Source organism: Ursus maritimus, unplaced genomic scaffold (genome assembly GCF_017311325.1).
Source record: "Ursus maritimus isolate PB19 unplaced genomic scaffold, ASM1731132v1 scaffold_9, whole genome shotgun sequence".
In the NCBI taxonomy this organism is placed as follows: Eukaryota; Metazoa; Chordata; class Mammalia; order Carnivora; family Ursidae; genus Ursus; species Ursus maritimus.
The window spans coordinates 971,684-999,284 of NW_024427107.1; the positions used below are offsets into that span (position 1 = coordinate 971,684).

General features: G+C 39.1%; 1 protein-coding gene across 1 annotated transcript in view; it reads right to left on the minus strand.

The window, feature by feature from the left end:
* Window positions 1–27,601, minus strand: part of PRKDC (protein kinase, DNA-activated, catalytic subunit) — a 227,419-nt gene that overhangs the window by 68,251 nt on the left and 131,567 nt on the right. Inside the window, exons 53-62 of the mRNA XM_008706669.2 lie at window positions 26,538–26,662; window positions 26,303–26,452; window positions 24,974–25,147; window positions 24,041–24,139; window positions 22,227–22,434; window positions 20,325–20,514; window positions 18,732–18,947; window positions 13,865–13,977; window positions 11,587–11,718; window positions 8,531–8,710 (exon numbers count right to left, since the gene is read on the minus strand). Of these exons, the coding sequence (XP_008704891.1) occupies window positions 8,531–8,710; window positions 11,587–11,718; window positions 13,865–13,977; window positions 18,732–18,947; window positions 20,325–20,514; window positions 22,227–22,434; window positions 24,041–24,139; window positions 24,974–25,147; window positions 26,303–26,452; window positions 26,538–26,662 (1,587 nt within the window). The remainder of the gene's footprint in view (window positions 1–8,530; window positions 8,711–11,586; window positions 11,719–13,864; window positions 13,978–18,731; window positions 18,948–20,324; window positions 20,515–22,226; window positions 22,435–24,040; window positions 24,140–24,973; window positions 25,148–26,302; window positions 26,453–26,537; window positions 26,663–27,601) is intronic.

Here is a 27,601-nt window from a genome sequence, read left to right on the forward strand (position 1 = left end):
TGTCTTTCAAATACAACCAGATCAACATTCAAGTATTTTGGGATGATCAGAGGATTAAGGAAATAATCTGCACAGCTGGAGCAAGAGAATGGGGCAGATACAAGGTTCAGAGCCCTAAACTGGGGGAGAGGAAAGCCGCAAGGCCATGAAGGGGACAGAACCCATTTCTCAGAGCAAAGTCAGGAAGAGGGAAAAAGTGGGAAAGAGCCCGGTGCATAGGGACCACACAATAAGCCACAGTGAGGAGATCCCGTGGATTGCACAGGGAGATACCACACCCATTCCAGAGGGCATTTGGAAGTGCGTATTTAGCCTCTCAAAGGACCAAAGGCCAGCCGGAACCATTGAGTGGTGCTCATCAGCAGGGTCACAGGTGCACACAGAGGGCAGAAAACCTCTTAACTTTTTGCTGTGAGCCACAGCAGGCTTAAACCTCTGTGTGTGTGCTGAGTGGCTGCTTTTCTGTGGCTGAACTGAGCAGAAAGCAGAGACTGCAGCAGATTGCAATTAAACGGCCGTAGTTTTTGCTGTCTGCCACGATAGAGTCAAGCCTTTTTAAAGGCTTTTCTGGGACAGAGAGTAGGGGACAGAGCTGAGTGCAGACTACCAATAACCTGGTTCTAACTTTTTGCTGAGCATTACCATAAATTCTAGCCTCTGAGCAAGCTGTGTGATGGCTTTTTGGGATGGGACCGTGCTGGGCACAACCCAAGCCTCTCCTCCTGGGATGGGACTGGGCCTGCACCTTATCAGGCCCTTTAAAACTTGGGAATTTTGAATCCCAGCCACCAGCCAAGGATAAAATACAGATCTGTGTCTCTGGGTGTGCCAACGGTCCAGGCACAGGCAGGTAGGCAGGTTAGGGCAGGGAACTGATGAAACAACAGGACATGGGAGATTGTTTGCTTTTCTAAGAGGGCTTCTGAACAGTGCGGCTGGGAGTTCTGCTCCCCAGGGACAAGAGGGCTGGGTGACACCATTTTCTATCTCCTCCACCACTCCTCTCTCCTTCCTCCCACCAGCATAGCAGTTCTTCAGAGAGAAACACAGCACCTCCAGTGGACTCTGGAATTCCCTACACTACACTGTACCCCAGTGCCTGGCAGGGACATTTTTAAAAGGGCAAGTCACCTTGTGAACCAGCCCAGCAAGCCTCTCCCGCAGAAGACCAACACAGCCCTCATATCTACCAAGTCCACTGATTAAAGACAGTTCCAAAACCTCACCCTCCAATGGAAATAGGACAAGGCTTGCTTCTTTTTTTTGTTTTTTACTCCCCTCTTTTCTTAATTTTTTTTTCTCATTTTCTATTTTTCTATTTCTTATTTTTTATTCTTCATCCTTTACTATTTTTTCCCTTTTCTTTTTTCTTTTTCTTCTTTCTTTGTATCATGCTTATAATCTTTTGTTCAGTTGTCAGTTCAATTGTTTCCTTCTCTTATTTTTTGGACCTGGCTACATTTTTTCTCTTTTCTTCTTTCCCTACTCTTCTTTCCTTCCTTGTTTCTTATTTTCTACAGTCAGGTTTATAGTTTATTGTTTGTATGTTTGTATCCATTTTTGTTCCATTTCCCTTTCTCTTGTTTTGGACCAGAATTTGTTTTTGTTTGGCTTTTTCTTTTTCCTTCTCTTTTTTTCTTTTTTCCTTTACAAGTTTAACTTGAGAAATCAAACCACACCTACTTAAAGGTCAAAACACTACCCACTGCAAGCAAGGAGGAACTCTGTAGAAGAAGGACCAGTGGGAAAGAGCAGCCAAAACACAACAGCAGAGTGTACACAGTATATACCAGAAACCTTTCTTGAGGTTTTTGTTGTGGTTATTATTGATGTTTTTGCTATTTTGTTTTTTTCTTTCCTTCTTACTTTTCTGAATACAATGACTAGGAGAAATTCACCGCAAAAGAAAGAACAGGCGGCACTACTCTCTGCCAGGCATTTAATCCATATGGATAAAAGTAAGATGTCAGAACTAGAAATCAAAACATTTATAAAAATACTAGCTGGGCTTGAAAAAACATAAAAGACACTAGAGAATCCCTTACTGTTAGAAATAAAAGAACTAAAATCTAATCAGGACAAAATTAAAAATTCTATTACTGATATGCAGTCAAACATGGAGGCTCTAACAGCTAAGATAAATGAGGCAGAAGAGAGAGGCAGTGATATAGAAGACAAAATGATGGAAAATAAGAAAGCTGAGAAAAAGAGAGAAAAACTACTACTGGATCACAAAGGGAGACTTCAAAAAATCAGTAATTCCATAAAGCAAAATAATATTTGAGTAACAGAGGTCCCAGAAGATAAAGAGAGAGAGGGGGGAAAAAGGTTTATTTGAACAAATTATAGATCAGACCTTCCCTAATCTGGGGAAAGACAGAGGCATTCAAGTCCAGGAGAAAGAGAACCCCCCACAAAATCAATAAAAATAGGTCAAGACCCCAACATAATATAGTAAAGCTTACAAATTTCAGAGATAAAGAGAAAATCCTGAAAGCAGCTTGGGACAAAAGGTCCTTAACCTACAAGGGTAGACACATAAGGCTGGCAGCAGACCTGTCCACAGAGAGCTGGCGGGCCAGAAAGGACTGGCAATGACATATTCAACATGCTAAATGGGAAAAATATGCAGCCAAGATTATTTTATCCAGCCAGGATGTCATTCAGAATAGAAGGAGAGATAAAGAGGTTCAGGACAAACAAAAAAATGAAGGAATTTGTGGCCACTATACCAGCCCTGCAAGAAATACTAAAGGGGATCCTTTGAGTGGAGGGAGAGCCCAAAAGTAACAAAGACCAGAAAGGAACAGAGACAATCTACAGAAACAGTGACTTTACAGGAAATACAATGGCACTAAATTCCTATCTTTCAAGAATTACTCTGAATGTAAATGGACTAAATGCTCCAATTAAAAGACACAGGGTATCAGATTGGATAACAAAACAAGACCCATTGATATGCTGAGACTCATTTTAAACCCAAAGACACCTCCAGATTGAAAGTGAGGAGTGAGGGGATGGAGAACCATTTATCATGCTAATGGACAAGAATAGTTGGAGTAGCAATCCTTAGATCAGACAAACTAGTTTTTAAACCAAAGACTATAATAGATAAACAAAACACTACCTCATAATAAAAGGGTCTATCCAACAAGAAGATCTAACAATTGTAATTATTCATGCCCCCAACTTGGGAGCAGCCAAATATATAAAACAATTAATAACAAAATTAAAGAAACTCATTGATGATAATACAAAAATAGTAGGGGACTTTGACACCCCACTCACACCAATGGACAGATCATTAAGCAGAAGATCCACAAGGAAACAAAGGCTTTGAATGACACACTGGACCAGATGGACTTCACAGATATATTCAGGGCATTTCATCCTAAAGCAACATAATACACATTCCTCTTGAGTGCACATGGAATGCTCTCCTCTTGAGTGCACATGGAACGTTCTCCAAGAATAGATGATATACTTGGTCACAAATCAGGTCTCAAGCGGTACAAAAAAAATATATACCATGTATATTTTCAGACCACAATGCTTTAAAACTTGAACACAATCACAACAGAAAAGTTGGAAAGAACACAAATACACGGAGGTTAACAAGCATCCTTCTAATGAATGAATGGCTTAATCAGGAAATTAAATAAGAATTTTAAAAAAATACATGGAAGCAAATGAAAATGAAAACATAACAATTCAGAACCTTTACAATACAGCAAAGGCAGTCCTAAGAGTGAAGTATATAGCAATAAAGGCCTTCCTCAAGAAACAAGAAAGGTCTCAAATATACATCATAACTTTACACCTAAGGGAGCTGGGAAAAGAACAGCAAATAAAGCCTAGATCCAGCAGGAGAAGAGAAATAATAAAGGGTAGAGCAGAAATCAACGATACAGAAATGAAAAAAAAACAAAAAACAAAAAACAATAGAACAGATCAATGAAACTGGGGGCTGGTTCTTTGAGAAAATTAATAATACCGATAAACCCCTAGTCAGACTTATCAAAAAGAAAAGAGAAATAACCCAAATCAATAAAATCATGAATGAAGGAGAAAAGATCACAACCAGCACCAAAGAAATACAATTATAAGAGAATATTATGAGCAATTATATGCCGACAAATCAGGCACCTTGGAAGAAATGGATGCATTCCTACAAACATATAAACTACCAACACTGAAACAGGAAGAAACAGAAAACCTGAACAGACCCATAACCAGCAAAGAAATTGAATCAGTAAGCCAAAATCTCCCAACAGCAAGAGTCCAGGGTCAGATGGCCTCCTGGGGGAATTCTACCAAACACTTAAAGAATTAAGACCTGTTCTTCTGAAACTGTTCCAAAAAACAGAAATGGAAGGATATCTTCTAAACTCATTCTATGAAGCCAGCATTACCTTGATCCCAAAACCACACAAAGACCCCACTAAAAAGGAGAATTACAGATAAATATCCCTGATGAACATGGATGCAAAAATTCTCACCAAGATACTAGCTAATAGGAATCTACAGTACATCAAAAGGATTATTCACCACAACCAAGTGGGATTTATTCCTGGGCTGCAGGTGTGGTTCAACAACCAGAAATCAATTAAGGATCTTCTCAATTGATGCAGAAAAAGCATTTGACAGAACACAGCATCCTTTCTTCATAAAAACTCTCTGCCACGTAAGGATAGAGGGAACATATCTCAATATCATAAAAGCCAAATACAAAAGATCCACAGCAAATATCATCCTCAATGGGGAAAAACTGATAGCTTTTCCTTAAGGTCATGAACACAACAGGGATGTCTACTCTCACTACTATTTCAACATACTACTGGAAGTCCTAGCCTCAGCAATCAGACAACAAAAAGAAATAAAGGGCATCAAATCAGCAAAGAAGAAGTCAAACTTTCACTATTCACAGATGGCATGATACCCTGTGGAAAATCCAAAAGATTCCACCAAAAAAATGGTAGAACTGATACAGAAATTCAGGAAAGTCCTAGGATATTAAAATCAATACCCAGAAGTCAGTTGCATTTCTATACACTAACAATAATGAAGAAGAAAGAGAAATCAGGGAATTGATCCCATTTACAGTTGCACCAAAAATTATAAGATACCTAGGAATAAACCTAACCAAAGAGGTAAAGAATCTGTATTCTGAAAACTATAGAACACTTATGAAAAAAATTGAGGAAGACACAAAGAAATGGAAAAACATTCCATGTTCATGGATAGGAAGAACAAATATTGTTAAAATGTGTATGCTACCCAAAGCAATCTACACATCAGTGCAATCCCTATCAAAATACCATCAACATTTTTTACAGAACTAGAACAAACATTCCTAAAATTTGTATGGAACCAGAAAAGATCCCAAATAGCCAAAGGAATGTTGAAAAAGAAAACCAAAGCTGGAGGCATCACAATTCCAGATTTCAAGCTATATTACAAAATTGTCATCGAGACAGTATGGTACTGGCATAAAAACAGACACATAGATCAGTGGAACAGAACAGAGAACCCAGAAATGGAACCTCAACTCTATGGTCAACTAATCTTCGAGAAAGTGGGAAAGAATATCCAATGGAAAAAAGACAGTCCCTTCAACAAACAGTGCTGAGAAAATTGGGACAGCCACATGCAGAAGAATGAAACTGGACCATTTTCTTACACTATACACAATAATAAAATCAAAATGGATGAATGACCTAAATGTGAGACAGGAATCCATCAAAATCCTAGAGGAGAACACAGGCAGTAACTTCTTTGACCTCGGTTGCAGCAACTTTTTGCTAGACATGTCTTCAAAGGCAAGGGAAACAAAAGGAAAAATGAAATATTGGGACTCCATCAAGATAAAAAGCTTTTACACAGCAAAGGATACAGTCAACAAAACTAAAAGATAAGCTACAGAATGGGAGAAGATATTTGCAAATGTTTTATCAGATAAAGGGCTAGTATACAAAATCTATAAATAACTAATCAAACTCAACACCCAAAAACAAAAATCCAGTGAAAGTATGGGCAGAAGACATGAACAGACATTTCTCCAGAGAAGACATACAAATGGCCAACAGATACATAAAAAAATGCACATCACTGGGCATCAGGGAAATTCAAATTAAAACCACAATGAGATACCACCTCACACTGGTCAGAATGGCTAAAATGAACAACTCAGGAAACACAGATGTTGGTGAGGCTGCAGAGAAACAGGAACCCTCTTATACTGTTGTTGGGAATGTAAAGTTGTGCAGCCATTCTGGAAAACAGTATGGTGGTTCCTCAAGAAGTTAAAAATAGAGCTACCTACAATCCAGCAATTGCATTTATCCAAAGGACACAAACACAGTGATTTGAAGGGGCACCTGCACCCCAATGTTTATAGCAGCAATGTCCACAATAGTGAAAATATCAAAGGAGTCAGATGTCAATCGACAGATGAATGGATAAAGGAGATGTGATACCTATATACGATGGAATATTACTCATGCATCAAAAAGAACGAAATCTTGCCATTTGCAATGATGTGGATGGAACTAGAGGGTATTATGTTAAGTGAAATAAGAGAAAGACAAATATATGATTTCGGTCATATATGGAATTTAAGAAACAAAGACAAATGAACATAGGGGAAGGGAAGGAAAAACAAAAAGGCGAAAACAGAGAGGGAGATAACGCATGAGAGAGTCTTAACTATAGGAAATAAACTATGGGTTGCTGGAGGGGAGGTGGATGGGAGAATGGGATAACTGGTTGATAGGCATTAAGGAGGGCACTTGATGGAATGAGCACTGGGTGTTATATGCAACTGATGAATCATTAAATTCTACCTCTGAAACTAACAATACCCTATATGTTAATTAAATAGAATTTAAATTAAAAAATTTTTTAAAATACTAAAATGAATTGAAACAGTTTTTTCTTTTTTTAAATATTATGTTAGTCACCATACAATACATCATTAGTTTTTGATGTAGTGTTCCATGATTCATTTTGTATAACACCCAGTGCTCCATGCAACACGTGCCCTCCTTAATAGCCATCACCGGGCCAACCCACACCCCCACCCCCCTCCGCTCTGAAACCCTCAGTTTGTTTCCTAGAATCCATAGTCTCTCATGGTTCATCTCTCCCTCTGATTCTCCCCCTTCATTTTTCCCTTCCTTCTCCTAATGTCCTCCATGCAATTCCTTATGTTCCATATGTAAGTGAAACCATATAATTGTCTTTCTCTGCTTGACTTATTTCACTTAGCATAATCCCCTCCAGTTCCATCCATGTCGATGCAAATGATGGGTATTCATTCTTTTTATAGCTGAGTAATATTCCATTGTATATACGGACCTATCCATTCGTCTGTTGAAGGGCATCTGGGCTCCTTCCACAGTTTGGCTATTATGGACAATGCTGCTATGAACATTGGGGTGCACATGCCCCTTCTTTTCACTACATCTGTATCTTTGGGGTAAATACCTAGTAATGCAATTGCTGAAACAGTTTTCTATTAAGGACTTTATAATGATCCAAGTTTTGAATGGCAAAGGAAACATTCCTTTTATGAAAAAGTAACCTTCTAGTAAGCATGTTTAGTTAGTACTGAAACTATGCCTACATTAACATCTGTTCAAACTGTACTACCTTAGAAAGGCCTTCTCTGACCACTCCGCCTAAATATCTATCATGGTACATATCCCCCACCCTGTTCAAGAGGCTGTCTCCCTCCCTGCTTCATTACTACCCTACATTACACTAGTGCTTCTGTAGTACTCAAGTTCTATGACACTTCAGACTACTTCATGTTATCTTCTGTATTTGTTTATTGTTTGTCACCCATTGTAATTCCAGGAGGGCAGAGATTTGCGCCTCTTTGCATCACTCACCATCCCCACCACTTAGAACAAAGTCAGGAATATGCTCAGTCAACATCTGTTGAAGGCAATCAGGAGGCAAGAAATAATCTGGTGAAACAGTATATAAGGGAAAACAACTAATAACATGCAGGGCTTGTTATATATATATAACACTGAAGGGACTGGCTTATGGCTTATTAAAAATCAGAACACTTTTATACCAAGGCTGATTTCTAATTATTCAGTCCAATATAAGTTTGGTTTTTTTTTTTTTTTAAATATTCATCCATTTATTTTAGAGAGAGAGAAAAAAAGAGTGAGAAAGCAAGTGCAAGTGGGGGGGAGGGGCTGAGGGAGAGAATCTTCAAGCAGACTCCCTGCTGAGCATGGAGCCTGTCATGGGGCTTGACCCCAGGACTCTGAGATAATGACCTGAGCCCAAACCAAGAGTCGGACGCCCCTATATGCTTGTTTTAAAAAAAAAAAAAAAACACAAAAAAAACCACAAATAACCACACCTACCCATCTGGGAAGAGTTAACCACACAGAGCACATCTACTCAAATACCTTGTGCTTCAGCTTGTGAAACAAATGAAGTTATTATGACATAGTCATATGATGGCAAAGTAGATAATGCATATTTATGAAGCATGTATATAGACTCTTACCTGGATACAAGAGACAAAAGGTGGAAAGAAATAGAAAGTGGTGTTAAGAAAATGATTAAAGTCCTGGAGCAACTTTTGAGTAATGTTGTTTTTCTCAGACACGGTCTTATATTTATCCATCTCTTTTATAATTCCAGAAAACAAGCTGCCAAAGAGCTGTTTTGCAATTATTGGGTCTCTCTATAAAATATCCAAGACAAAGACAAATTAGGATCTGAAATAAAAATGCTATAATTCACTAATACTATAAGAGCTTTATTTGAAAACACAAACTGCTGCAAACATCTAATTTACATCTCAATTTTGTTTAGAAAGTTTCAACAGGCATTTACATGGCTAGTATTTGAAATTTAACCAAATATACCTGTGATATCATGGATTTTGGACCCAGAAGTAATGTAAGCTGGCTTAAATCTCATATGTAGACACATAGCTTAACTCATAGGTGAGTCTGGACCTTCAGATACCTCATCGTTAAGATGGGGATAACAGAACACATCTCAGGGTTGTGGTAACAATTAGCCAAGACAATGCACATCAAGTGACCACTGCAGTAATTGATAAGATCTTCAAGAAAGATCAAATGAGATTTTTAGGTACTATCTTCACATTAGTATCATCATAAAGCTAAAGATAACTAACTAATAAGCTTAAATAAAATGCCAATTTAAAACTTCAAAGTCCCATCATTATGACCATTTAAACTGTTAAAACCATCAGTAGCCATTTTTGTGCTTTTCATGTTTGGTGTATTCAGCTCTAACAGAGTGCTACCTGATCTTTTATGGCTCTAACCCTCACACTCCATGACCACAGGAACCTTATCCTTTATCTGTGCCTATGACACCAGTACTAAGAACAGTCTCTAGCATGCAGCGTCTGTATTTTATAAATGAAGGCATGAATGCATGAATTAGTAAGATTTAAAAATTATTTTGCTTGATAAAAACTGCATCTGAATAAAAAGTACAATTTGATTTGTTCTTTGTTATTTAAGTAATGTATTTGTCTTATATAAAGTTATATGGTTGCTATAAAACTTCAGAAAATATAAATTAGGAAAAAAGAAAATATTTCACTCATAATTATACTACATGAGGACAGTCACTGCCACGGGTTGGTCTTTTACTGACATGCACACTCTTTCATATGGTATCTGTTTGATAACTTTTTTCACTTAATTTGCGGCAGAAGGTTCTCATGTCTAACAACCCAATTCTTGAGTCTTATGCACAAATTCCCTCACTGCCCAGGGAGTTCCAAATGCTCCCTCTGTTATGATAATACAATGATGCTTAAGATGATGTTTTCAGAGCAACAGAATGCTGCTGCTGGACACGTGCTGTAATGGCTAGTTTACAGGCTCCTCTTCAGTTCTCTAGCATGCAATGCTCATGATGAAGAAGGGGAGCCCCAGACAGCAGAGGAGGCCTCATCTGTTTTGTCCACAGCTGCACCTCAGTGCTTAGAGCAGTTCCCGACATCCAGAAGGAGTTGCTCCATATGTAGTATTTGTTGAATGAAGAATTGGAATTTGAGAAATATAAGGAAACACATTCCTTTTCAAAGAACAGAAAAAATGTAGTCATGTTTTTTCGAACAAAATTCATCATTTTAATATTTTCCAAGCACCAATGAGATGAACTGACTTGGACATGGGTCTCTCAGCAATATCAGGCTTGAAACCTGCTACACACACATACCTATCCAACATGGGCAGATGCAAACTATGCCTAGGAGAGCAGGTGGCAGCATCATTTCTGAGGCAGTGATGTGAATACATGTGTGCAAGGCACTAGAAAAACTGGGAAATAATGAGGGTAAAGAAAAGCACTGGGCCAGGCATCAAAACAGAGGGGGCTGTGTCTGAGTTCCACACTCAGCAAGATACAGAGTTTGAACCATATTATCCATTCTTTGCTAACCTTCAGTTCTTTATCTGCAAATGTGTCTAACAACTGCCTTTATGTCACAAAATTACTGGGAGAATCTAATGAAAGAAATGTGAAGGTACTCTATAAGAACCAAGGGCTCTTCTGTGATAGTAGTTACATGAATCAGTATGCTACAATTGCACAGAATCACACACACACATGAAGGGAAAAGTGGTTAAGACCAGTCCAGTTAACACTATTGTTCCAATGTCAATTTCCAGACCAACATAATGTACTATGGTTAAAAAAGATACCACCAGTGCGGGAAGCCAGGTAAAGGGTATGTGGGACTATATACTATTTTTGCAAATTCCTGTTAATCTATATTTATTTAGATTAAAAAGCTTAAAAAAGAGTAAAAGATTATGCAGATATAATTTATTATTATAAGCAACATTAGTTCTGAAAATTTACATATAATAAAATATATGGCATTATATTTCAGCACCTAGCATAATGTTACGTGTGTGTATGTGTGTATAAAATACTCTTCAATTTTTAGTTATTTCAATAAAATCAAAGGAATCTTAATTAGGCTTTCAGGGAATAAATATTCTGTTTTTGTCAGAGAATTCAGCTAGAAAACTTCATTCATTCTCAACCCTAACAATTTAGAAAAATATTTGCAATCCTCTGCTATTAAGAAAATTAACAGAGGAGGAAAATACTAATCCCACCTATAAACTGATATTCTCCTGATCCCGCCAGCCACAAAAATGATCTCGTATAAGCAATGATTTAAGTGGCTTAGCACTTTGAAGTTTATTACATATTATTTCACTGACCAACATTATTGGTAAGAAAAATAGATTTCACTCCCTGGTTTTATAGATGAAGAAGTTGTGGCTCAGAGTACTGAGTGTTTTGACAACGACCCCAACTGCAGGGCTATCTTCTAGATGACTCTGAGTCGCACCTATGAAAAGAAGTTTTGGAGCCAGGAAATAGCAGGGCCAAGACTTGGACCAATGTCTTTTAACCAAGTCTATTGTTAAAGACAAATCAACACCTTGTTTATGATACAGTGTAGCATCAACCATTTTTCCTTGCATATAGTAGCCTCCGGGAACTCTTAAATAGTTTTTATCTGTCAATAGAAAAATGAAGCATTCAAGGACGAACCTGGGCCACAGCTTGCAAGGGGGTGATCAGGCCACTGTATTTAATCTGAATGTCAGGAAGGTCTCCTTGACGGTAACTCCTGTACAAAATGACTTGGGCATCGTGCTTCATTTTTAACTCACTCTTAAACTCCTATAATCATTAGAACCAAAGAAAGAAGATTAGAATTCTCATTGAAAAAATCTGTAGTGCATGAACTATGAAACAATCGGTCAGTACTTATCTTTAATATAAAGGTGAACTTGATGACAATTTTTATCCAAAATGCTTTGGTCACTACACTTTACCAGTCTATGACAGACAATAAATCCAAAATAAAAATTACTATCAAATGAGCAGTAAGATTATTTAAATATTCATCATAAAATAATGTAAATATTGGTAAACTCAGAGAACTTGAATTAAAACTTTTTAAAGCCATATTTCAGAGGGTTATATTTCCTCTTAATTCCTCTTAGAAAAACCTTGGCTATCAGGCCCAGTGAGAGCACCACAGCCCCAACTCCCAGCTCCTCCTGACCCTGCTCACCTGCTCAGGCCAGGCTGGCCTTGTACTTGCTCCTGAGTCACCCCCGACTCCCCACCACACAGGACTGTGGAACCTGTACATCTCTGCCTAGAATGTCTTTTCACAGTTTTCCTCTTATCATTTGGTTCCCACCTCAGATATCCTCTTCAAAGAGGCTTGCTTTCTCACTTCCTCTTTAACAGTCTTCCCCACACAGGGTCATCACTTGGTTAATTTCCAACGTTGCACGTTATAATCCTAACTCATTCATTTTTTTTTGTTCTGCTGTACACACTGGGTTGTAGCTCCATGAATGCTTATATTATATTCACCTCTATACCACTAGCATTGAGAGTAGTGCCTGACACTGAGCACAATGCTCCCAACAAATAAAATGCATGGACTTCCGATGCCTGATTACCTCCACACCGTTCTTACTGAGAAGTCAGCCACTTCAGATGAAAACACCTGTGTCAGAGGGCATGCATGGCCTCACACCGCAGGCCATTCCGCATTTATTAATTATTTAAAGGACTTTCTTTGTATCAGACCAAAATACCTCCCTGTGATTTCTAGCCAACAATCCTGGTCTTATCTTTTCCTTCTGTCCATATTCTGCTTGCTCTTTCCTTCAGGTACACCTAGTTAGGTTTTAGGCTTAATTAGTAGCTTGTGGCTACTTCTCTGAGTGGGCAAAGCAGAAGGCCATCCACGTGTGGTGGGGCCAGTGAGAGGACCGTGGGATGACTGTGGGGCACTGATTTTGGATCCTCATCTTCAAGAGAATAGCACCGGATATTATACATAACTAATGAATCATTGAACACTACATCGAAAACTAATGATGTTAGTGGCTAACTGAACATAATAAAAAAAAGAGAGAGAGAGAGAATGGCTGTACTTACAGAGACAAGAAAAAGATGAAATGTACATTTTCTTTCCACAGAAGATATAGTGGAAACATTCAACTACTTCATACTCAGATTTCCAAGTTAATTAAGTGAATGAGGATTTAAACTGAAATAGAACAAACTCAGTCTTTTTTTTTAACTCACCATCTTGTCTTTCTTGAAAATTTTGTCATAATTACTCATTCGTAAGTAACACTGAAGCTATGGCTAAACAAATTCTTTCATTATTTCCACATTTTGAGAAATGTTTAATTCATGCCACACTAGGTCAATGCTTTCAGCAGATAACCCTGGACCACCTGCTTGGCCTGTTCACCCCTTTCTCTAGGCTCACCATTCCCTCTTCATCCAGGTACCCCTAGGAGAGTGGCTGGTTGTGATGTGGTCCCACAGTGGCCCCAGACCCAGGGTAGGTCAAGGCTCTGGCTAACCCTTCCTAGCAGCTAAAGTTGTAAGATCATTCAGGAGTGACTGGAGGCTGTGTCTCCACCACATGGAGACAGCCAGGCTGTGCACAGAGAAGTACAAAGCCAAGCTGCAGTGAGAGTCTGAGATAAGGGGCAGGGATGAGGTCCTGGCAGTAGCTGTGAGCCGCAACATACCGCAGATTCAAGGGACTATCCACACAGTCCCCATTCCAAGATACCCACGACCTCATCAGTAGTCATGACCGTCCTTTATATCTACATTAGTCAGAGGAATAATCTTTGCTTCATAAGTAACTTTAACTCATACAGTGCTGCTTCTGTAATTTTGTTATGGAAGAAATATCTGACAAGAAACTTATTTCCTTAATATATTATCCTTTGATATAAAATAAATATTTCTGACAACTCAAATTCTTGAAACAAATACAAACCTTCTCTCGTTTTTGTTCAGCAATACCTTTTCTGGCATAAATCAAACTGAGCTTTTCTTGGTCCGTTATAAATCTTCTGCGTAATCTTAATATTTCTGCCCGATTATCTATACCTGAAGAATATAAAGGTTACAGATGGCCAATCTGACGTTTGCAGTTGAATTCGCTTCCTTTCTAGAATCCCCTAAAATAAAAGTAGAATTATTTGCTTGCCTCCATTTTTTACTCTCTGCTAGTTCTGTTTTGTTTTAATGACATAAGTCTATGAAGAACAGAGAAAAGCACAGGAGACCACTAACCAGTTCTGGAAGCTAGAGAATAGAAAGTTGTAACTAACTCAGCCCAACCCCAGTGCCACCATGCAGAGAACAGGGACAAAGCAAGGTCAGTGGAGACGACCTGGAGGGCCCAGGACCTGGCAGCAGCAGACACATCTACGGGAGGAGAGGAAAGTGAGGCTGCAGCAGGAGGTGTGGTTAGAAAGCACTGCCCCTAGTGCTATGGGCGTGGAGCCTGGGAGAGGACACAGGGCCCGTGGGTGTACAGGGCCGGTATGGCTTCAGGCACAGCAACCACACCACGAGAGACCACAAGGGCTTCTGGAACCTGCAGCTGCCTGCTCCTGCCTGGCCTCTAGAGTGCTGGCACCCTGGCCTGCTAGCCTACAGGCAAGAGACTGGAGATTTTGCCCCTGGGTAATTCATGAGCACAAAGCACAGGCAAAGATACCAACACATCAGGAGTTTCAGTGTCCTAGTCTAGTCTGACCTCTGCACTCCTGATGTGCAGCTATTCCAAATGCCTTTTTAGTGCTCCATATGGGAGTACAGGCAAAAAGCCAAGTCACCAGACATTTTGAGGAAAGTGTCAAATATGAAGGAGAGAAATGGAAAAAACAAACAAACAAACAAACCAAATAGGGAAAGAGCAGCTGTTGAAAACAGCCCACCCAGGGGGAAAAAAAATTCAAAATATTATCATTTATCAAAAAGACAAAAGTAGAAATTGCAACTGATCAAGGACTGAAAGGGCATTCAGAGAACAGAAAAAGCTAATGAAAACTAAAAATATGATATCAAACTTAAAAGGGTTAGAAGATAGGTTGACATGATTTCCCAGAATACAAAGCAAAAAGAAAAAAAAAACAAGAAAATCACAAGATCTGATAAGGTCTGATATCCAAGCAACAGGATTCCAAAAAGAAAACTGACATGAGGAAATCATCAACAAAATCATCCAAATATTCCAGAACTGGAAAGTGCATTAGCAGTCTGAAAGGGCCCTCCTAGAGCCCAGAAACATGGACTAAAACAGACCTGCATGCTCCAAAGGACACTTTTGTGAAATTTCCTAAAATTGATTTAAAAGAAAGGATCCTAAGATCTTCAGCAGAGAAAAAATCCAATTCTTAAAAGAATCAACAAAATGAATGCCACCAGGTTTCCCAACCCAACCTTGGGGACTAGGGAACCCTGATGAGTTTACACTCAAAATTCTATAGCTAAATTACCCAGGAGGTGTGAGTGCCATCAAAGCATCAAAAACAGCTTACTGCTTCTGACCCCTTTTCTCAGGAAGCTACTCAAGGAAGTTCTTCACCAGAAAGAAGGAACAAGCCAAGGAAGAAGAATCAGATCCAAGAGAGGTGATGAAGAGGTGGTCTCTCTTCATTCTCAGGATGAAGAGGTGGTCTCTAGACCACAGCTGAGCAGACACCCCAAGAGCAAGTAGCCTGGAACAGGGTGGCTCAGAAGCTCCAGGAGAGATTTCTTTTAAGATGAAACATTTATGTGTTGGAACACAGTAAAAGACAATGGTACCACTCAAAGGAAATCAAGTAATAATATGTAGAAATCTAAACCAGAATAATTAATGCCTAGGAAAAATTATTGTACAAAAAAGGAAAAATAATCATAGTAGCACTATGCCTTGAAGACACATAATATTTATGTAGTCAAAATAAGAGGAAACTACTCATGAAACCAAGATTAAGACATAATTATATCAGAGGATGAGAACACAGGAAGAATTCATTGTGACTGTGTGTGTAGTAGGTGGGGGTGAGAGATAAGAAGGGGCCAGATCCTCAACGTCCATAATGCAAGCTAAAAGAGAATGATTACTACTGAAAGAAAAAAAAAGGTAGGGCAGCAATATTGGAGATACGGAAGGGTGTAAGTGGTTGTGTCTGGAATTTTGGGAAATGGGTATGGAGGGTTGCTGTTTCTTCTGCTGTTCTTCTAGAAAGCTTGGCAAAGTATTTGACTCTTTAAAATACATGCATGTATTACTCTGATACAAATAATTAAAGGAAACTGTAATAAAGAATTAAAATAATGGTTGAAAAGTGATATTTTAATTACGTTACAATTTCTTTTTTAAATGTCAATGGTAATAAACAATATCATAGTAAGGATTAATTCACCATATTTTATGAACTTCCAAATATTCCTCTTTAGGCAAGAAAATACATAAACCCCAAAGAAGACAGACAGTATGGGAAATATTTTATATTTCCAAAGGTACAAGAGGACATTCAAATATATTAATCAAATTAAAATAGATAGCTAACAGTATTCATTTTGCCTACTCAGTTCTATGAGCTTTTTCAAATGCATATATAAAACTTTTAAGGAAAATGGTTTAAAAACTAGGTTTTACCTCTTATCCTCCTTAATTTTTTTTTAAAGATTTTATTTATTTATTCGACAGAGATAGAGACAGCCAGCGAGACAGGGAACACAAGCAGGGGGAGTGGGAGAGGAAGAAGCAGGCTCATAGCGGAAGAGCCTGATGTGGGGCTCGATCCCATAACGCCGGGATCACGCCCTGAGCCGAAGGCAGAAGCTCAACCGCTGTGCCACCCAGGCGCCCCCCTCCTTAATTTCTATACAAGGTCAATGAAGACAAGGAAAAACTACTCAACAGTTTGACTTGTGGACTATGCTGCCAACCTCAGCCACTTCCCTCTGTTTTCTAAGCCTCCTCCCAGTTCAGTAGAGTGGGTCATGGGCAATCACCATGCATTAACTGGACTGCAGGCTGCCCCAAAAGCACACCTCAACAATTCTGTGGGAAGATGCATGTGCCATGTGTTTGAGGTGAGCAAGACAATTCATGAGCCACGGGAGGGTAAAAGTCATTCTGGGACTGCACTTTAACTTCGGGGCTTTCATCATCGAAGTTATAGAAGGACAGAGAACCGTGCACTCTGGCTGGATGACAGTCTGGTGAAGAAACAGCAGAAGAGGATATAAAAGAAAGAAGACTGGTGGGAAGCAACCAAGCAGGGGGCAGAACAGACAGAGCAGGAGGGGGTTCATTAGCCCCCTTCAAACCCAGAGTGGTGAGCAAAAGGAAGCTAGATTTACCTCACCTACATTAAGTTCACAGAATTATATATGGCCACAGATTTGTGACATAAATGTGAAAAAGAGTGGTTGGAAATGAGGAACTATTTCATGTATGTGTTTAGTTCCTAAAGGAATTTACCCATACTCATTTAAAATAAAGCTTGTCAGGGGCACCTGGCTGGCTCAGTCAGTAAAGTGTGCAACACTTGATCTCGGGGTTGTGAGTTTAAGCCCCATGTTGGGTATAGAGATTACTTAAAAACAAAATCTTAAAAAATAAATAAAATAAAGCATATCTGAGGGGAGGTGGGTGGGGGGATGAGTCAAGTAGGTGAAGCGGATTAAGGGTACACTTATCTGGATGAACACGGAGTTATGATGTATAGAATTTTTGAATCACTATATTATTATACATTTGAAATTAATATAATACTGTATGTTAATAAAATTAAAAACTTAATAAAAAAGAAAAAATAAGTAAAAGTAAAAGGAATTTATCCTTGCTCCTAATTTTACTTCTTTATATCTAAATTCATATGGTTAGCATTACCCCAAGGTTCTGTGTTATTCCCTTTTCTTTCTCTGTTTTCTTCCTCTGGGCTTTCACTCATTCTCATAAAAAGCTGAGTTGCACCTTTTTAGCCAGCACTGGGTCTCTGAGCTCTGCCAGCACTTCCTTGCAGCCCCCATGACGCATCTCCCCCATCTTCCCCACCAGGACCCTGGGTGGTGGGGGAGGGTTGCCTGTGGCCTTGGCCTCCAGGGCCTCCTAAAGCACCCCACATGGTGCTCCGTGCGTACCCCCCAAGAGGTCATCCAGAGACCTGTCTGCTTGGTTCACTACAGAAAGCCTTGGTTGCCTCCTAAAGCTGCAGGCCCACATCCCCAGCTGTCTGCTCTATGCTGCCATTGGGCATGTCCCACAGCCTAGACTGCTACAAGGCCTGCCAGTCCGTAAACAATCTTAAGCTGATCTGGGTCCCCTCCACTTCCCAAACATGCTCTATACTTCCTGCCTCAGTCCTTGTTTACCCTCCCTCTTCCCACACCCCTAGCCCCCAAGGCTAGTCCCAAAGTCGGCCTCTTTCCCATGTCCTTCCTGGCACTCTCCCATTCTCTCTCTCTGAGACTAATTCTGCCTCATCTCAAGGTCACCTACCTGTTGACTTACCAAGCCCTGATGTTCAGAAAGTCACTAAATGAATGGATTGAGTCCAATATATTCAATAGCTTTTCTGGAACACCTAAAACTAGACTTTCAACATGGTAAGTGCCCAAACAACATTTATTGAATTAAATTTTATTATTTTTTTAAGTAAACTCTACTCCCAACATGGGGCTCGAACCCATGACACCAAGATTAAGAGTTGCATGCTCTATTGACTGAGCCATCCCAGAGCCCCCTAATTTTAATGGGCTTATTTACAGATTATAAGGAAATGTGAATGCAGTCAGAAATGCACTTTCTTTATCTAAGAACTTATTTCAAGTACATTTCAGCAAGCTTACTTTACCTTTTGCTTTGTTATCCACCTCATCTCCTGGAAGGCCCAGCCTTTTTTTCCCAAAATCAGGTCCCACTGACTTCGAGGGTGCTCTCTGTAACTTTGCACTCCTCTTGTGCACAAACAGCAAGGAGGAAGATGAGGAATCCGATGATGAGGAGACCATATAATCCACCAGGGGGTCAATACTGCTCCCAGTCAGCCAATTAAAGGAGCTTCTGCCATCTACAAACAGGCATGACCAGACCATGTCACAGCATGCTCAGCACTGCACAACCCGGCCAACCCCACACCACCCCACCACTGCACCTGGAGCAGTGCCAACTGCCAGATACACCGTGTGCAACAAGGGATGCATTGTCCTGGTGGCACCTGGGGCCTCCACGTGCTCACCTGCTACAGTCACTAGGGACAGCTCCTCCAGGGAGGCAGCCATGTCACGACAGAAAGACACTAGGCAGAAGTTCTATCAGGTTACTCGTGAGCGCCCCAAGGCAGCTCAGGTGTCTGAGCCTAACTGTCCTCATTTGTGAAGCAGGAAACACCCCACCTGCTCCTTCAAGCCACTGTGATCATTACAGGAATGATACACTGTATCCACTATAAGGTACTAGGACTCATGACTTCTAATATAATGTCATAAAATATCCATGGTAATTATTCAAATCATTCCTACTTCTAGAACCAATGGAACATGAAAAAATCTATACAAAGGAAAAACATTTGAAATGTTTATAAGAAATGATTTAGGTATTTTACTCTATAACTTGTACTTCTCTGATCAAAGGAAACAAGTGAACAATTTAAGAAAGAAAAGTTTAATAAACTATAAACACAGTAAATGATTTTGGTTTAGCTCTTCAGTACTTCTGATATAAGGGGTTTCAAATTTGATGCACTAAATGGATTTTTCTGGACAAAACCAAAACAAAACATACACATACTGTAACTTGTTTTTTCTAGTTAAAAATAATCCTTTTCGGGGCGCCTGGGTGGCACAGCGGTTAAGCGTCTGCCTTCGGCTCAGGGCGTGATCCCGGCGTTATGGGATCGAGCCCCACATCAGGCTCCTCCACTGTGAGCCTGCTTCTTCCTCTCCCACTCTCCCTGCTGTGTTCCCTCTCTCGCTGGCTGTCTCTATCTCTGTTAAATAAATAAATAAAATCTTTAAAAAAAAAAAAAATAAATAAATAAATAATCCTTTTCTTTTTTTTTCCCCCCGTGGTAAAATTTAGAGAACACCAAATTAACTATTTTAACCATTTAAAGTGTACAGTACTATGGCATCACGCAGTTGGGCAACCATTGCCACACTTCATTTCCAGAGCATCGTCCATCTTCTTAAACAGAAACTCCATATCCTTTAAGCACCAGCTCCCCATCACTCCTCCCCAGCCCTCCCCCTTCCAACTCTAAGAATCTAATGACTCTTGGAACCACAATGCTTTTCTCCCTTGACTGCTTTATCTTTTCTGTGGTTCTTACCACTTTTTTTTCATTATTGTTCCACTTCTCTTATAGTCAATGTCCTTGCAGTAGAGGCTACTTCCACAGGTCATATTGCCTAGTGCAGAGCAGGCAGGTGTTCAGGTGGACAGTTACCTGCAGTTTGTGTAGGTGTGAAGTCATACTGCTGTTGGGTGGCACGTATCTGCCTAGCCATCACACCTTGAGCTGGAAGGGATCCCTCCTGGGTCCGGGCCTGGAGAGCACTTTGGGAAGCCTGAGTCTCAATAAACATTGGAGTGAGAACAGTACTTCGGAAGCGCCAGTCATAATCAATGGTATATTCCTGCATGTAAGAGAGCTCCAAATGAAATAATGGCCCTTCTTTAAGCAATACTGAAATACTTTTATTAAAATCCATTGCTACTATCAGCAAATATGCACTATAATTTCATGTATCTCTGTGGGAAGCAGCTGAAGAACCTTTCCGAATTTAAAAATTTTAACTAAATAATTATTTGTCAACTAGAAATAGTGATTAGTATTGGGGGAGAAAAACCATATTATCTCCTCCTTCATGTTCTGCATAAATGGCCTAATGCCACGCTCAATAATGGCACCACAACAATAACAAGCTAAAGGGCTCAGCTCCTTCCAAAGTCCCACCATGTGCTTGACACTAGGAAAGTCACTAGGACGAGTGCAAGCAAAAGAGTCAGGCCCTGCTACCCAGGTTGGCAGATGTGAAGTGAGCACATCTGTAAATATGTAAATCATCACAGGTTGTTAAGGCTGCCAGGAGAAAATGCAAACTCAGTATCTACCAAATGGATGGGGGAAATGATGAGGAAGGAGGATGGCCTTATGGAGAAAGGAAAATCTAAGTGGAGGCTGAAATGGGGACAAGTGTGAGCATGTGAAGACAGTGTGAGCAGATGAGGCTCAAGCAAATGTGTTTCAGAAAGGAATGTGTGAGTTTTCCAAGTAAAATAAGAAGCCCAGTATCACTAATCGTCAGGGAAACACAAAACAAAATCACAATGAGACATCACCTCACATCTGTCAGGTGGCTATGATCAAGAAGACAAGAAATGACAAGTGTTGGCAAGGATGTGGAGAAGAGGAAACCCGCATGCACTATTAGTGGGAATATAAATTGGTGCAAACACTAAGGAAAACAGTATAGAAGTTCTCAAAAAATTAAAAACAGAAATACCATACAATCCAGCTATTCTACTTCTGGGTATTTATCCAAAGGAAACAAAACACTAACTCAAAAAGGTACATGCACCTCTATGTTCACTGCAGCGTTATTCATAACAACCAAGACATGGAAGCAACATTAGTGTCCATCAATGGATGAATGGGTAAAGAAGATGTGATGTGTGTGTGTGTGTGTGTGTGTGTGTGTGTACACACATATAGATACACATACAATGGAATATTACTGAATCATAAAAAAAGGAAATTTGCCATCTGTGACAACATGGATGGACCTTGAGGGCATTATGCTAAGTGAAATATGTCAGACAGAAAAAGGCAAATAACCACATGATCTCACTTACATGTGGAATCTAAACAACAACATGAAAACAACAACAACAACAAAAACTGAACTGACAGATATAGAGAACAGACTGGTGATTGCCAGAGGCAGAGGATGGGGGGGAAGGTGACATGGGTAAAGGGTCAAAAGGTACAAACTTCCTTAAAAAAAAAATAAGTCATGGAGATAGAATGTGTAGCATGGTAACTATAGTTAATATTCACTGTATTATATATTTGAAAGCTGCTGAGAGAGTAGATAGTAGAAGTTCTCATCACAAGGAAAAAATATTTATAAGTACGTGGTGATGGATGTTAACTACGCTTACTGTGGTGATCGCCTCACAACACGAACAAGTATCAAATCATTATGTGGTACACCTGAAACTAACATGTCATACGTCATCTATATCCGAATAAAGGACAGCCACTTTAACTCTGTTAGAAAATGTTTGCTGACTAAAAGACAGGAAAAGCTTGTAAAATTTATTATTACAAAGATAAGTACTTCACCTGAAATTCACATTCTGACAGAGGATGCTCAAACACAGGGTTTGGATAATCTGGACTCACGCTGGTCATTTCAAGCAGAAAATCTGTTGCTAAGCTTAAAAAGTGCATTTCTATCTTTGGAGAGTATAAAGAATTTAATGCCAACAATCGGTCCAAGATATTTGAAGGTAATCTAGTCTCATGGCTCCAGAAATTTCGAATAATCAATCTGAAAAGCAGAGTGGAAAGAAGCATATTTTTCAGATATTGGTAAATAAGAAAGGATGTCCTATACATGGTATCACGTGGAGAAGGCAGTTTGTCATCTCTATAAAGTTTAACACAGAGGAAAACCACATCCAAAATTGTATAAAGAGTTTAATCTGAGTTATGAACAATATGCACTGAAGGAAGGGAATATTCCAAAACCTTAGTATATTTAACAAGAGGTGAAAAACTGGATGATTTTATTCTCATCTCTACTATCTGGGAAGTTTTCAATGATGAGTATATAATATTAACTATTTGGAAACTGAGAGAATACCTTAAGAAATTATATGTAATCCTTCACTGCCTTGCTAAAACAATTCACTCCAAAAATTAGTGCCATAAAATATTCAAAACTTAAACTAGTTAAAAACCAGGTTAGGCTTGGGGTGCCTGGGTGGCTCAGTTGATAAGAAGTCTGACTCTTGATTTCAGGTCATGATCTCAGGGTTGGGAGAACAAAGCCCACACTGGGCTCCACACAGTGTGATTCTCTCTCTCTTAGGATTCTCTCTCTGTCTCTCCCTCTGCCCCTCCCCCTGCTAAAAAAAAAAAAAAAAAAAAGTTAGGTTTTACAATTTAGGAACGCTTATGAAATCCAAATACAATTTTGAAAAGCCAAATGAGTTTAAAATTATGGCAGAATGGAAAACTGAAATATAGAACCATACAAAAATTTTATACCTCTTCTTATATAATTAGTACTTGATAAAACATTCATAAAACTAATAGGGTAGGCATTTTAGAGGAAAACTGGGGATTCACAGTGCCTGGACAGATAAAACCTGACTTGTATATGCCTCCCTAGATGAGACTAATTGAAAAGCAAAGGAGGAGTGCCCAGATGCTGGGCCTCCTCTGAAGTTTCTTAGCGGCACGCAGCCGGATTCTTACTGCGGCTCAAGGGTCTCATCCAGGGAGTGGGTTTTAAACAGGCACCCGTAGTGGTCATGTATTTCATGAACTCTGCCTTGCACATGGTGTATTAATTAAACTCACAATAAAAGTGGAGACAGAGCTTGGCTCAAGGCCTTTTGTCACTAGAGCATCTGGCCCCCAGGCCTCTTTCTCAAACTAAGGTGTTGGGAATAATCCTTTCATTTGCTGTCTCAGGGTTTGCTGGCCAAACCTGACAGAAAATAATCATCACTTATATTTCTCCAATATAATTAATATTATGGTTTTCTCCTATTTCTAAAGTTTCAAACATTTCACTCAATATTAGTATGTATAGTGTGATCTCAACTATTTAAGTTAAATTAGAAACGTAATAATCATCATTACAGATTTTTTCATTTTGAGACACTGATTCACTGCATGAGTAGAGAAAGCTTTATTCATACCACTTTTTAAAGAGTCTTTTTTATATTAAAATAACTTGTCAGGATTTTTAAGTTAATGTGCTTTAAAATACCTTTCTATTAAACACTATGAATGGAGAAAGCAGAGAAAATGCTAATACTATAAATATAATTCTAAAACTGCTAAAAAACACTCAGTGCAAATCTAGAAAGAAATATCCCTAAAGGTATTTGTCCTGGCCCAATTATTTCAGAAGGAGCACATACTGAAGCCCAGCGTTCTCATCGATCAACCCTTGAATCAACACATCTTTTGCCAACTTAAATATTTCCCGAGACTCATCATCTGCTTGACTTTCTGGATCTCTGAGAAGAAATAACAAAATGACAAAACATTAATATTGTCTTCTATCAATTTTGTTCAATCCCAATAACACCATCCAGAATTAAAGTTAAATAATCTGGCTTTTCCCGTGGTAATTTAACTTCCCGAATCACAGGAGAACCTACCCTCATGCGTATGTACCCTGACACCCTCCTTTGGTGCCTCTGCAAACCTATCCAAGTGCCCATCACCGCCCCACCTGCAATGTGACAGGGTTCAGGTGCACAGGGCAGGGTGGGTGGATAATGGCAACAAGGCTGCAGAGGGCTCCCTGGGAATGTTAAGAGGTCCTAGGACAGGCTCACACCCTACAGAAAGCGGTGTGATGGTAGGCGAGTAGGATGACGACATCCCACAGAGTTCATTTTCTTAATTTTGTCAGATCTTAAAGGGATAACTATAAAAACAAATTACACCATTAACCAGTAATTGCACATTCTAAGTTCCCACAGGTACATAAAAGGAGTTAAAATAAGGATACATGTCAACGTACTAAAATAAACTTGTTTTAATTATTAATATGTTTAAAAATGTTTTATTATTTATTATAATCTGTTCCAGATTACTATAAGCAAGCAAATACTCCCTTAAAAATTGTAATATAAAATGTTAATGTACTGGGGTGCCTTGGTAGTTCAGTCAGTAAAGTGTCCAACTCTTGATTTTGGCTCAGGTCATGATCTCAGGGTCGTGAGATTGAGCCCCATGTCAGGCTCTGTGCTGAGTGTGGCATGTGTTTAAGATTCTTGCTCTCCCTCTCCCTCTGCCCCTCTACCGACAACCCCCCCCAAAAAAAAAGGTAATGTAGACCTTACCGGTAATTGTCATGAACCCACATTAGAATATTATACATTTGCTCCCTACACACTGGAGAAGGATGAGAAATGAATTCTACAACAGGATTCAGAAGTTCTCGGAGTTCTACTGGTTTCAATTTTGCCATCATCTTATAAATTATGTCCAAACACACTTTCTGTCTTTCATCATCTCTATGACAAAAGAGATTTTTAAAAACACACAAATTTAGCAATTTTTATTATACTTTCAGATATGACAGGTAACTTTTTCTTCTTTGTGCTGTTCTGTATTTCAAAATTTGTTACAACAGAAACATAAAAATTACACCTTAAATTATCATGAGCTACAGTATTAAAAATAACTGAATTAATTCACTGTGGTATCCTGGGTTGGATCCCAGAATAGAAAAAGGACATTAGTAGGAAAACTGGTAAAAGCCAAATAAAGTCTAGTTTAGTTAACATTAATGTACTGATGTTAATTTCTTAGTTTTTTTTTTTTTTCTTAGTTTTGACAAATGGACCATGATTATGTGACATGGAAAAACTGGGTGAAGGGTATGTGGGAACTTTGTGTATTATCTTTCAAATTTTCTATAAATATAAAGTTATTCCAAAATAAAAGTGCATTTTTTAAAAAACCCAAAATGTCAAACAAAATAAACTAAATATAAAGGATTTCACATTATGAAAAAATGATTTCAAGTGCTAGTCAGGTCCCCTGGCCAGTCAGAAGTGAGTTAAGGGTAGTCTGGGCCCAAAATAAGGTGCACACCTATTTTATGTATCTTTTCTTCCTTAAAGTACCCAGCTTAAGGCTTTACACACAGCAGATACTGAGTAAATTTCTAATGAAGGATATTACACCACAGCAACATATATTCTTTGTTATTGGCGTTAACCAATAATTTATCCCTATGTAAAAAATATGTACACAGACAAGACTGGAAAAGAGTACAGAGAAATAAAAACATTATAAGTGATCAAAAACATCTTTTAATATTTATTTTAATAGTATAATGTGAAAATAAATGAACAATTTTAACAAACAATGGAAGCAAAGTCAGCAAAAGCAAAGCCCTAGTTGGCAAAATGGGTACAGAACTCAAAAACATGCATTTAAAATCTGAGAACCTTAGACAATGCTTGAGATGTGGCTTCCCCAAAGTGCCAGGCTAGCAGAGGCAGGAGGGTCAGGCCTCACCACCTTTAATTCTGATTAAAATTTAACAAATACATATTTTGTGAAAACCTATGAGTTCCTTCTGAGTTGAAGGAGACATCTGAACAAATCAAAATTTTATAAGCCAGCTGCCTCTGAGAATATAGGACTAGCTACACACTCACCTGTGTTTCATGACTTGAATGAAATCCTTGCTCTTTAACTGTAAGTAGAGATCTGTTATTTCCTCTGCACGACAAAGCACCACCTCCAGACAGAGGGTCTTCATCACGCCATGAAATTTGGGCAGCAGGAAGAACACGGTGTTCATAAACCTACCCAGTGGACATGGCCAATGAGTGAGAGGGAAGTTGCAGACCCTCTCCCGCCACAGGATGTCCACCACAACTGACATCTTACCTATCAGCAAGAGGAGGAAAGTTCTTCACGGCTTTGTTCAAGCACACAATAAATTTATCCTCCTTCGTATTCTGATGTTGCTTCAATTGCTTTATGATCAGTTCAAACACCAACTCCTCCAATACCTGAAAAATTAAGTTTTTCTCAAATTCACAAGGTGGAAACTTATGTTGGTTACTGAAAACAGGTTTGTCTTGAATAGTTAAGTGAACCCAAGGAAGGTGTTCAATGCTATCACCTACAAGGTAAAGGTGTTCGCAGGGTATAGCACCAGGACCATGCACAAGTTGGCATAACCACTGGGCACAAGAGGCTCTGGGGCTGTGAGTTCGGGCGAGCCAGACCATGGCCATGCCTGCTTGGTGCTGCTACCACTGGTGGCATCCAGCGCCTGTCAGATGGCAAGCTGATAAAGATTAGTGCTTCCTTCTAACACCTGAAATACTGCTAACAAGTCGTTTGAGAAGCTGAACTAAAATCAGTGACTAAATGCTGTGTAAACACATTTTATGATGCTAGTGTTCACATCTCTGGTCAAATATTCACATAAACCAGAATTTTCAATTTTCACAACCAACCCCATCACTGTCTATCTCCCTATATCTTGTTTTCTCTTCATTGTACACTACTATCTACCATGATAGATTCATTTGTGTGTTGTCTGTCTCCCCTTACCAAATGCTAGCTTCCTGAGGCAGGGAGGGGCTTGCCCTGCCCTGTTCCTGGCTGCACCCCCAGGGCCCAGAGCCAGCCAGTAAGTACCCAACATACATAACCAAAATTATAAAAGAATACAGTATGGGTGAACAACAGAAGACAAATGCATGCACACACATAATGATGACTGGAGACTACATCTTAGGTGCCAAAAGCAATTCAGTGGTTAGAATATGATTGACTCTCAATGACGTCTTTAATTTCACTCTGTTTTTCTAATTTCTACACTAAAAAAATGCCATTTTATATTCAGAAAAGAACTATGTAAAACAAAAGTGTTTATCATTCTTACTAACTTGAAATTTAAGTGAAGAGAGATTAAACCTGGGATCTGGTATAATTTGCTC